The sequence below is a fragment of the Heterodontus francisci genome, chromosome 32 (genome assembly GCF_036365525.1).
Source record: "Heterodontus francisci isolate sHetFra1 chromosome 32, sHetFra1.hap1, whole genome shotgun sequence".
Classification (NCBI taxonomy): domain Eukaryota; kingdom Metazoa; phylum Chordata; class Chondrichthyes; order Heterodontiformes; family Heterodontidae; genus Heterodontus; species Heterodontus francisci.
Window position 1 is genome coordinate 22,987,554 of NC_090402.1, and position 13,101 is coordinate 23,000,654.

General features: G+C 40.3%; 1 protein-coding gene across 11 annotated transcripts in view; it reads right to left on the reverse strand.

Annotated features, from left to right (window-relative positions):
- The window catches only part of gapvd1 (GTPase activating protein and VPS9 domains 1), a 141,315-nt gene that overhangs the window by 80,237 nt on the left and 47,977 nt on the right, over window positions 1-13,101 (reverse strand). For all 11 annotated transcript variants that reach the window (XM_068012469.1, XM_068012465.1, XM_068012475.1 and 8 more), the window contains 3 exons: window positions 10,683-10,769; window positions 6,885-7,019; window positions 3,075-3,267 (listed from right to left, as the gene is read on the reverse strand). In XM_068012469.1, the coding sequence (XP_067868570.1) occupies window positions 3,075-3,267; window positions 6,885-7,019; window positions 10,683-10,769 (415 nt within the window). The remainder of the gene's footprint in view (window positions 1-3,074; window positions 3,268-6,884; window positions 7,020-10,682; window positions 10,770-13,101) is intronic.

The window sequence follows — 13,101 nt, forward strand, 5'->3', positions numbered from 1 at the left end:
AAAAATACATTTTTTTTAAAAAAGGAAAAAAGTAACGTCCAATTTCAAACCACTTACTTTCATCAATAAAACAATAGGCCTGATTCCTGATCTGTGCTGAAGAAGCTCAGATCAGCAGCAGGGCACTATGACTGCCCTTCATACCCCTCGATGAGAATACAAGATTGTGTTGCTACTCCTAACAGCTACCCAATAAATGACACTTGCTGGAAACTAATTGGATGGTAGTGTACTGATTATGTTACTGGACCAACCATCCAAAGTTCTGGACTAATAATCCAGGAACATGAGCTCAAATCAGTCATTGGCCAAGTCAAAGAAAAATCATTCTGTTCTCAAAAATTAGGCCACACTTAGAATATTGCGTGCAATTCTGGTCGCCACACTGCCAGAAGGACGTGGAGGCTTTGGAGAAAGTACAGAAGAGGTTTACCAGGATGTTGCCTGGTCTGGAGGGCATTAGCTATGAAGAGAGGTTGGAAACTCTCGGATTTTCACTGGAACGACGGAGGTGGAGGGGCGACATGATAGAGGTTTACAAAGTTATGAACGGCATGGACAGAGTGGATAGTCAGAAGCTTTTTCCCAGGGTGGAAGAGTCAGTTACTAGGGGACATAGGTTTAAGGTGCGAGGGGCAAAGTTTAGAGGGGATGTGCGAGGCAAGTTTTTTTTTTTTTTACACAGAGGGTGGTGAGTGCCTGGAAGTGCTGCCAGGGGAGGTGGTGGAAGCAGATACGATAGCGACATTGAAGAGACATCTTGACAAATATATGAATAGGAAGGGAATAGAGGGATATGGGCCCCGGAAGTGCAGAAGGTCTTAGTTTCGGCAGGCATCAAGATCAAGGCTTGGAGGGCCGAATGGCCTGTTCCTGTGCTGTACTGTTCTTTGTTCAAAATCTGAATACATTAAAATAAAAGTTTTTAAAAAGTGGCCGTGAAGCTTTTGGAATGTCACAAATGCCATAAACCTGCTGTCCTTACCCAGTCTGACTTATGAGAGGCTCTAGGCCCATGCAAATATGGTAAACTTTTAACTGCCTTCTGAAGTGACTACAATCAGGGCAATGAGGGATAGGTAATAAATGCCAACTTTGCAGAGATCCCCAGAATGAATTATTGCAAAAAGAAAAAGAAAAAAAATCAGGCTCAGCTGGGAAGCCCTCACAAAAGGAATAAGTCTGCCAACATTCACTATCTAGGATGACATGATAAATAGCCACTTGGGTGAGGCACTGGATAGTGCTCATAGAACCATACCCCAGCATCCATCAGAGCCATCAAAATGAGGCAGTAACTGGTTAACATAAGGCAGCTGTTAAAAAACACAACTGATGGAGAAATCTGGTTTATAAACATTTACACTAAAAGACATGGTGCTCCATCATTAGAAAAGTCCCTGTGGGCAGGATAGGCAAAGCCACCTACTTGGGATGGGGGGGGGGGGGGGAAATGGATATTAACAGAGATTTCAATGGCTGGCAGCCAGTTAAAAAAAACAGCATTATGAAATGAAGGAAATGTTCTAGCCAAAGGGTATGAATTTGCCTGCCCCAAACACCTTACAATAGGTGAATGCAAAACGGATTCATATACATTAAGAAACGATGACGTATTTCTTAATGTTGGACATGCTATGCACACTTCTTAGCCCATGTGTAACTGTTCTCCAGCCTTACGAGTAAATCACCTACATTAAAGGGCATGTGAGAACATAAATTTGTTTACATAAGTTATTTACAAGAACATACTAATTAGGAGCAGGAGTAGGCCACTCGGCCCTTCAAGCCTGCTCCGCCATTCAATAAGTTCATGGCTGAACTAATTACTCCACATTTCCACCTAAGCTCAATAACCTTCCACCCCCTTGTCAAGAATCTATCTACCTCTGCCTTAAAAATATTCAAAGACTCTGCTTCCACCACCTTTTGAAGAAGAGAATTCCAAAAACTCACCACCCTCAGAAAAAAAATTCACATCTCGGTCTTAAATGGGTGACCTCTTATTTTTAAACAGTGACCCCTAGTTCTAGATTCTCCCACAAGGGGAAACATCCTTTCCACATCCAGCCTGTCAAGACCCCTTAGGAGTTAGCAAGTAAATAGACATTGCATTGTATAAAAGACTGTAGTATACAAGGGCACTATACCAAGGGGATCATACAGTTGCATTTCAATTTCAAATTTCTAACTAGAAGTGGGAGTTTCAAGCACATGTGGCATTGACTGGTCAAGAACTGCATAGTACCAAATACAAAAACCATACATGATTTGTTTCCAGAGACTAACAGAGAAATCACATAGCAACATCCAGTTGAAATGTATTGTGTCCTAGTTGCATAATTAAAATAGACATAGAAACATAGGAAGATTTACAACACAGGCGGCTGCCATTTGGCCCATCATGTCTGTGCTGGCCAAAAAAGATAGCCAGCCTATTTCTAACTTCCAGCTCTTGGTCCATAGCCCTGTAGGTAATGGCACTTCAAGTGCATATCCAAGTGTTCTTTTTTAAATGCACTGAGGATTTCTGCCTCTATCACCCTTTCAGGCAGCAAGCTTCAAACCACCACCACCCCCTGGGTGAAAACAAGTACTCAACTCCCTCCCCATCCTTCTATCAATTACTTCACATCTATGCCCACTGGTATTGACCCCTCTGATAATGAAAGTAAAGTGGGTAGGAAGGAGCCATCTAGGCTCCTCATAATTTTATACATCTCACCTAAATCTCCCCTCAGCCTCCTCTGTTCCAGAGAAAACAAAACCAGCCTATCCAATCTTTCCTCATAGCTAAAATCCTCAAGTCCAGGCAATGTCTTCATAAATCTCCTTTATACCCTCTGAAGTTTTGATCTCATAAGGAAGCTAATGTTCTTTTTACTTTTGCAACAAACACTTTTAATCATATCAGCAAAAATTAAATATTCTGTAAAATCCTCAATAATGCCAAGTACAGAAAATATAAATATCCAGAACAATTAGTTCATATCAAAGCAATTTTTAATTTTCTGTTTTTGCAGAATTACTGCTGCACTTCCCATAAGGTTCAGTAAAACAGCTGTGTCTCCTACCTATTTGCAGTCTATTTTTTTTGTTGGCTGGAGTAGTTGCAGGAGACAGCTGGGGTGTGCTGGAGGGAGTCAGCTCAAGGCTATTGCTTTTCCCTGTTCTGTGATGGGGAACATTAATGATAAGGTTCTCCAGAGCCATCTTGTCCTCTTCCCTTAGCAGTTCCCCTAGCATTACATGTCGTGCGAAAGTAACCTATATGCAAATTAAATATGTAAAAGTTTAATTGACATCAATAAAAAATTTCTATTACATATACTGCAAGCCTATTAGGACTCTTAAAAGTGAAATAAGCTTTAACATTGGTTGATAACTGAGACAAGATTATAAGTTTGCAGGCAAGATTTTTTTTATCCTTTTCACCTCCTGGCCAACTTTCTTTTTGTTTAAGGTTCCTTGTGCGATGACAATTCTCTTGAATTGAACGAAAACAAGACAAAAGAACTAGTTATAGACTTTAAGAAAAAGCCAGTTAATGATAATGTTACTGTGAAGATCCATGATGTGGACATTGAAACAGTTATCAGCTACAAGTATCTAGGTATCAAAGTAGATAAGTTGATTTGGGGAGGGGTGGGGAGAAACAATGTAGAGATGTGGTGGCCAAGGGACATACATGATTATACTACCTCAAAGTTAAAATCCTTTGGAGTAGATTCCACAATCATGAAACTTTTCTATTTGGCTGTAGTTGAGAGTGCTATCCTTCTTGGATGTATGTCCTGCTGCTGTTGTCTTAGGAATGGAGATTTTTTAAGGTTACAGAGATTGTTGAACAAGGCAGGAAAGGTATTTGGTGAACGATTCTTACTTGACGCAAGTAGAGTGTTATGAACAATGAGAATCACCCCTTGTTTCAGTAATACTGCTGGATGCGTTCAGGGAAAAGGCTACAATTTCCTAGATGTAGGAAAAATAGTTTTTTTGAACTTGTTTCTACTTTTCTCTATAAAAACATCAGCTTGATGAACGGATAAGGATATGCACTCATAATGGGACTCTGACGAATTAAAATAATGTACTGGAAATAGTTAACGTATACTTTAATCAAGTTGGACTTTTGTGATAGGGTAATTTTCTTTTTGTTATGATCCATATGTAATATATGAATAAGTAATGTACCCAAATTGAATTTCCATATGGATAATAATTGGAAATTGAATTGAATTGTGCCATAATGGCTACCCATTCTCAGTTTCTGCCAATCTGTAAGATGGCAACAGGATAAATGTACAAGCAACTCGCCGTCACACGTATGTAATACCTGCCTTCTGGAGTTTGCCTGGCTATAACTTGGCACTACTCCAAATGGTCAAGGTAATATATGAAACAGAAGACTGGTGTGGGAAAGGTGGAGTCCCACCTGCATTGGCAACAAATTTTATATACCATAATTGATTAAGTGAATAGGCAATTCTGTGGCAAATGGATTTCAATATTGTCAAGTTTTTCTTTATTCATTCATGGGACGTGGGCGTCGCTGGCTAGGCCAGCATTTATTGCCCATCCCTAATTGTCCGAGAAGGTGGTGGTGAGCTGCCTTCTTGAACCACTACACTCCATGTGGGGTAGGTACACCCACAGTGCTGTTAGGGAGTGGGAGGTCATCCACTTTGGACCTAAAAAGGATAGATCAGAGAACTTTCTAAATGAGGAAAGTTAGAAGTAGTGAAGGTGCAAAGAGATTTAGGAGTCCATCTACACAGATTAAAATGCCATGGACTGGTCCAAAAATCACAAAGGTTAATGGAATGCTGACCTTTACACCTAGAGGATTTGAATACAAGTCATGCTACAGCTATACAAAATCCTGCTTAGATCACACCTGGAGTACAGTGTTCAGTTCTGTGCACCACATCTTAGGAAATAAATACTGGCCTTGGAAATGAGTGCAGCACAGATTTGCTAGAATGATACCTTGACTCCAAGGACTGAATTACAAGGAGAGATTACACAAACTAGCGTTGTATTCCCTGGAAATTACAAGATTCAGGGGTGATATGATCAAAGTTTTCAAGATATTAAGGGGAACTGATTGGATAGATAAAAAGAAAAACTATTTCTGCTGGTTGGGGAATCTAGGAGTAGGGGGCATAGTCTAGAAATTAGAGCCAGGCCTTGCAGGAGCTAAATTAAGAAAAACTTGTACAACACAAAGGAAGGGTGGAACTCTTTTCCGCAAACGACTGATGCTGGGTCAAATGTTAAGTCTGTCAATGTCAATTAAAATTACGTTAACTGAAAGCATTGAGGGAGATGGGGAAAAGGCAGGTATACAGAGTTAGGTCACAGATCAGCCATGATCTCTTCGAATGGTGGAACAAGTGCAAGGGGCAAAACTGCCTACTGCTGTTCTATACTCCTAACTGTTCCATAATTTTAAATGTTTTAAAAGGATGATATCTGTCATTAGGAACTTAATTGCCCATTTATACAGTTAAAAGTGGGAGCAAACACAACTTAGGCAAGCCATAGAATTACATAGAAAGTAGAACACAGAAACGGGTCATTCAGCCTAAGTGGTCCATGCAAGTGTTTATGGTCTGGATACACCTCTTCTCACCCTCTTGATCTAACCTTTTATTCCTTTCTCCCTTGCATGTTTAGCTAGCAACCCCAGATCAATAAGTAATCAGGCATCCTCTTGTCAGCTTTTGGAAGCTGATAATCAGAAATTCCTGTGTGGTGCTTTGCTTTACCCAACTCCAATGCAGTGTCAGCAGGCAGTATTAACCATGGCTGGCTATTACCACTCTCTAAATTTCACTGGATATCAAACTGCTTAATGTAGTGTCTCATCTGTGGAGATTGCTTGTTATAGTTAGGATAGTCAGATTAAATTTTCATCTGCTCATTTATACAAGATTTAGTCCTGTATTCAATTTCTTACACATTAAAGTAATGGGAATACGAGACTATAATGCAGGCACGTAAACAAATCCATTTGGTGCAGCAATTGGCCGAAGCTTTCAAGTTTGTTGTATTGAAAAATAAAGGGGTCACCAAATAAGGTTCATGTTAGCATTTTAAAAAGTCTTTGAACTATAGTTTTGAGATGCAATAAAATCAAAAATCAGTGCTTGAGCAACGTTCTTCCTACTATATGTGAAATGAGAGAAGAGGGCTTGAAATATTGAGCGCAGTGGCCACAGTAAACTACTGAAGTACAAAGCAGAAATGGATGGACTTGTGTCTCCTTCCACTCAGCAATAGAGCCATGTCCAGCGATCAACCACTCAACATGAAGTGCAGATGAAAATCAAGGGGAGACACATACCTGGGTCAAACACCGTCACCTCCGAGTGAACAGTTGCAAGAGAGACTGTTGGCAAGTCGGAAACATGGCATGCATTTGTCCTAACTAAAAGATGATCAGGCCAGGCATTAAGGGAGAGGGAAACAGCACAGAAATTACAGAAAAAAGGACGTGAACACAGAACAATACCTCCATTGAAAAATTGAGAACAATATAATAGAAAAAACACAAGATTAATAAATGAGAGATTTTTGATGGACAAAACTGTGTTAATATTAATTCAATTGAATAGCTTTAAGTTACATACTCAGTAGGCCACCCAAGGAATCACTACCAGATGAACTGAGCACAAGCATGGAATCATAGTGGTTGGGGAAAATCAATGGAACAAAATTCACACTGTTCATAAAAGATTATTATTGAGCATTACTGAGTCTACATACTACCCAGATTATAGTGAAATAAACCTGCATATTGTTACATGCTTAAATAAAGTGAGGTACAACTCACCTGCAAAAATAAGAGCCAAAAATATGAACAAAATACATATGCTTACTAAATTTATAAGTTGGTTGTGGGTCATGTATACCACAGTCCTGCTAAGCCCTTCCAGCAAGTTCACAGAGGACATGGGAGGGGTTTCCACAGTACGACCTCCAATAATAACATCCAAGAAAGCTGCAACACAACTCTGCAAAAGTTCATTAGACAGAATATATTACATCCTTGTAGGTTGTAAAAGAAGTCTACCTGAAATGAAAATCCTCAAATACAGTCACCACTAATTACAGCAGGCACTTTTGTGCAAATGCCATTTGCCCATATCTGCAATGGCTGGGGTAACAGTAGCAAAAACAGCAGAGTGGCTTCTGAGCAGAATTTACAGTGTTCTGACATTAAAGACTGTCAGAGAGGGCAAGGTTGATTTGTAGTCTGTTGTCTTTAAAGCTTTCTGTTCCTTTTTTAAAAATTCATCTGTGGGATGTGGGCGTCGCTGGCTAGGCCAGCATTTATTGCCCATCCCTAATTGTCCTGGAGAAGGTGGTGGTGAGCCAGCTTCTTAAACCACTACAGTTCATCTAGGGTAGGTACACCCACAGTGATGTTAAGAAGGGAGTTCCAGGATTTTGACCCAGCAACAGGAACGGCGATATAGCTCCAAGTCAGGATGGTGCATGACTTGGAGGGGAACTTGGAGGGGTGGTGTTCGCACACATCTGCTGCCCTTGTCCTTCTAGGTAGTAGAGGTCGCGGGTTTGGAAGATGCTGTTTAAGGAGCCTTCATGCGTTGCTGCAGTGCATCTTGTAGATGGTACACACTGTTGCCACTGTGGTGGAGGGAGCGAACGTTTGTGCATGTGGTGCCAATCAAGTGGGCTGCTTTGTCCTGGATGGTCTATGAACTACTTGAATGTTGTTGGAGCTTGCCTTCTGAAGCATTGGTTGCAGTTTAAGATTCAGCTTAAACGAGTCTTATGTGGGGTTCAGTCCTGAATACTGTTTGAAATGCAGACTATTGTTCTGTTTTGGACTAGACTCCTGTTACTCCACTTAAATGATGAATTTCTGACAATTGACTCAACAAATTATGTTACTGGGTGGCTTTCAGACCTGGGCCTTTTATTACAGTTGACGGACGAGCACAAACTTAGGGGAATGGTGAAACAGTTCTCGCTTTGTTTATGTCAGTCCTTAATGGGGAAAATCTCTTGCACAGCCATGCGGATTTAAGTGTAGGATTCTCATCCGAAAATATACATTAAAATGAAGTCTCAATAAGGCTCTTTTATTACATTCAGAGCACCTCAATGAGGTGTTATTTACTTCATTTTTTTCTTGTGATTGGTTTACTTGAAAGATGTGCAAACTAGTGAGTTAGCACAACTGTTAACACTCAAAATAAACACTGCACTTGAGACACGATAACCAGCAATTTTGAAATTAACAGTAATGAAAAAGGCCATCACTTTTTTGCTGCTCAGTTCACACGAGGACGTTTTACGTGGTGGGGACTACTTATTTTGTGACAAGGGCTTTTACCCCAGTTACTCTGCGCAGTTTTTTAATGCACCTCATTTGGTATCTCACGACTCTACCCATACTGCTCCAGGAGGTTGGTTCCTTTCAATTTAATTTGCCTCCTTCCACAGAGAATGTACTATTTTGCCAGTTAATAATGAATTAAAGGTACAGTTTATTAAAAATTAGATTTAGGTGGCACAAATTAATAGAAACATAGAAAATAGGAGCAGGAGTAGGCCACTTGGCCCTACGAGCCTGCTCCGCCATTCATTATGATCATGGCTGATCAGCCAACTCAGTAACCTGTTCGCGCTTTCCTCCCATATCCTTTGATCCCTTTCGCAGACCTGGACAACCAACAAACAGAACAGACTTCATTCTATCAGTCTTGACTGGATTTGAACCCAGGTCAGAAAGGTAAAATACCAATGTCTAAACTGTGCCTTTCTAATACAGACAAGAGTGTTGTGTTACAAGTGGGTTAGTGAAAAATGTTCACGTTCAGACATGTTTCCATAAACGATTTTTCAGGTTAACAACAGTTAAAGGCTGAGTCTCAAAGACAGACTTCACATAAGTTAATTGTTGACATTTTGATCTTAACTTTACTGGAGAGAGAGATCAGGAGCAGAATAGTTTGCCTTGGGAACAGAACAGTTAGAGAATCTGATGTGACCCCATACATTGGTAAACGCTAGTCTAGCATCATTTTTTTTGTTTTGCTGGTAAAAGCTTCGGACAAGTGGAGTGTAAAGCTCAATATTTAGACATTCCCTGATAGAACCAGTTATCTGGAGCAGAGTTGCATAGAAATAGCAGATGTCCAATCTTCAGTCAACAAATTCAACTGAGTAAATGAGGGCCTCCGTGTGATTTTTTTATACCCACTCTAAGATCCTGAATTTGAAAACCTGGTAAAAGGTATTTCTTTATTGATCTGCATTGTTCGTTAATAATAGAATCAATCACCTTCCTGTAATAAACAGAAAATATCCGACTGACGACCAAAAGATTGGGTAAGCACAGTCACAAAAGTCGATTTAAGGTTTATATAGTGGCCACCAAATATGGTAGCGACTAAGTATAGGTTTGACAACCGCCCCAACCCCCCCCCCCTCCACCACCACCAAAAACCCTATTGTTGCTTCGATCTATTCTTGATTTTCTTGGTCCCCCCACTATTATTTTTGTGCTCATTGTTCATTTCTCAAACATCTTAAGCTAGTACAGAATATTCAAATTATTTAAAAACTCTATAGGTATTGGAGATTCAATGAAGTCATAGTGATCCCTTCCCATCACATCAAATTTCTCCCCAACCCCACCTCACCACCTCCCTCTTCAAAGAGATGGCATATGGCTCCAACTGATGCCAAAATACCTTCATTACATGTCAAATATTGAGTCTCTTGCTCAAAAATATATTCGTATGGCTGGGGAAGCAGTTGTAGCACGATGTCAAGATTAATAATCCATTCAACGGCTTCAGTTGATGCGGTGTGAATGGTTGTGATGCCACTAGGAATGGATCTCTCAGGGCAAGAGTTCAATATGTGGGTGATGGTCTCACTTGGATGGCCAGTCACAATTAGAGCTGGTCCTTACGTTCCACTTGTGGAGCAAGTGTCCACTTTTTCCCTGGCCCACCCTCAAGCGGTTGAAGGTTCACAGCAACCTTCACGTGGTCTTCCTGTTAAAGTAAATTTTCTAATTTGAAAATATGCAAACTAATGTTGTCAAGAAAATGACTGAACCCCAGTCACTGGGCTCCTGGTCCAAGCACTAAAAACCCACAGAAAAATGGATTCTCTTGCTCATCTATCAAATATTCAACTGGACAGTGAGTATGAGGAAACGTAAATCAATCATCTCAGCTATCTCATCAATTTTGCCTCCACCTAAAATCTACATATTTTTCAGGTGCAGAAATAATCACCAAGGATAGGAATCTGAGATGATTCTTTCCCTTCCTAGTTCAAGGACACACACTTTAGCAACTCCTCTCAAAAATCAACTAATTCAGTCAATAGGATTCAATTATTTAAAACCTTACTTCGTAAAAATCAGAATTCGCAAGAATTCCTTTTTTCAACTATCAGATTAATGCTAAATGTATTTAGTACTTCATGTATAATGCTGAAAATATACACCAAGGTAAATTTAAGTAAATAAATCTACAATAGATCTTATAGCCAAGCATACCACAAAGCTAAAGATCCCTGACGATCACACGAAAGGAAGTCAGAGTACAATGTCTTCACAATTCAGGTTACACTCCCCTGTTATTGCAACTTTTAACGATTGCATCTCAGCAGAGTACCAATTGACTTACTTTGTCAAATTTGCAAAGACTATTCTTCAATCGTGGATCCGCTTCTTCGCTGCCCATCATTGCCAACTGCTGTAAGAGTTGGCCAACCTAAAAACAAGTTTCAGATATTATAACATTTGCATCCTTCAAACAAAGAAAATTGTCTATAACAATATTACATTTTTATTCAAAGCTGTACATAGATTATAATTTCACAACAAGACCTGCATAGAAATTACAACATGGAAACAAGCAGCTCAGTCTGGCCTATCTTTACTGATGTTTATTTACATTAAACCGTCATCCTAATCCCGCATCTCTATCAGCCTTTTTTTCAAACACCTAACATATCCTTAAATGTTGACACAAGCTCTGCTTCGATCACCAACTTCAGGAGTACACTTCAGACTCACCATCCTCTTTTTCAAAAAAGGTTTCTTCTGTTCTGCATCCTCAATCTCTTACATGTATGCTGCCTTGTTCTAGGCCCTTAATTGTTCTTTCACATCACTTCATACTTTTAAAACACCTTTAAAAATCCTAAATTATCAAGTTCATATTTGTATCAGGCAGCATTATAGAGAATCTGCACTCTAACCTCTCCAGTGCCTCAACACCCTCTACACTGGGGAGACTAAACATAGATTGGGTTATTACTTTGTTGAACAACCCCATTCAGTCCACAAGCATTACCTGGAGCTTCCAGTCACTTACCATTTTAATTCTCCATCCCACTTCCACTCTTTTCTCAGCCGACACTGTTCTAGTAAAGTTCAACGGAAGCTTGAAGAACAGCCCCTTATATTTTGCTTAGGAACTTTACAACCTTTTGGACTCGACATGGAGTTCAATAATTTCAGATTATAACCACTGTTCCCAACTCTATGGACAGCAGGTGCTGGCAATGTTTCTGCTGTTGCTATTTACAGCACCCCTAGACCCATTTTTTTTTTATTTGTTTACTTTTCCCATTAACACTCCCTTTTGTCTTGCATCACTTTTTTCATTTAAATTACTCCAACCTTTCACCCCATCAGACTTTCCTTTTGTTCTTTCCTCCCCACTCCACCTTTCCCTGCCTCTGTAATGCTTGAAACCTGTTACAGCTCTAACAAAAGTTCAACAATCTAAGTGTTAACAGTTACTCTCTCCATGCTGCTGCCTGATCTGCTCAGTATTTCCAACATTTTTGTTTTTATTTTAGATTTCCAGCATTAACAGTATTTAGCATGTCTTAATATCCTTCCTGTGGTCGAGCCATAGAACTGCACACCTTACTCCTACTGCAGTGTTATACAGCATGCAGCATCGATAATCAACCAACCATAAAAACTAACAATCTCAGCACATCACTAGAATTGCAATAAAATACATTGATGGGTATGTCATGTTATACTCCAAAAAGCGAGTTGGTGAAGTATAATACTGGAGCCAATCTTTACTCGTTCTAACATTTGTTTTGAGTGAAACATTACAAACATACTCCTCCTAATTCAACAACACCCAGTTTCAGTGAGTGTCCCTTACCTGAAGTAAAATCCCAATTAATACCCTCCGCCTGCATATAATTAAACACAACTGATGTACAACAAACTTCATATTTTTATATTATGCTCATTTGAACTACAAAAATATTGACAATTCAAATAAAAGATTTTGTCTTTGTATTGAGGCTGCGTTTGCTGACGACACAACCACTAGGTGCAGTATTGGCACATGCACAAATGCAGCCTCATCCACTGAAATTTCACTCTCTGCGATGTCTCAGGCAGCTGCCATAATAAAGATGGCGCTGCTCAATTAGTCACAAATAACAAATTAAACCCAAGATCCCTCAATGGCTGCTATCGCCACCTCCATCCCACCCCCCAACATTACCCTGCTCCCTCCTGCCATCGCACTTGTTTTCGCTGCTCCCTCCCACACCCCTCTGCTTGCCGCTCGCTCCCCGCTACCTTCCTTCAGCCACTCGCCACTTCCCCCACCTTGGCTGCACGCTCCCGAGGGGGGAAGCAGCGAGGGCAGGAGCAAGCGGACTGGCGGGTGGCGGCTCGGTGGAATGGAGCAGCGAGTAGTTGGTACGGGAATACTGTTAGGGGAATGGAGGTGGCGATCGCAGCTATTGAGGGGTGCATGGTGATGTCAGCACGCATTCATACTGACAAGCTGGCAAATGTTCGCACACACTGATGACGTCCGTGATTGCTATGCACGAGTCACTCTGTTGTATGAGAGAAATTGAACAATTGTTTGAACTGAGTGTTTGTAGATCAGCTAGTGGTTATAACTGTAGTGGGACCAAATTGAATTGAACAGCCAGTAATCACATGACAAATGTACTGACAATTTTCCAATGGCCTATTAGTGTTGGCACTTAAGGGTATTGGTATTAAGATTTGAATACAATTGACAGTATAGTGGAACATGGCACACAAAAGCA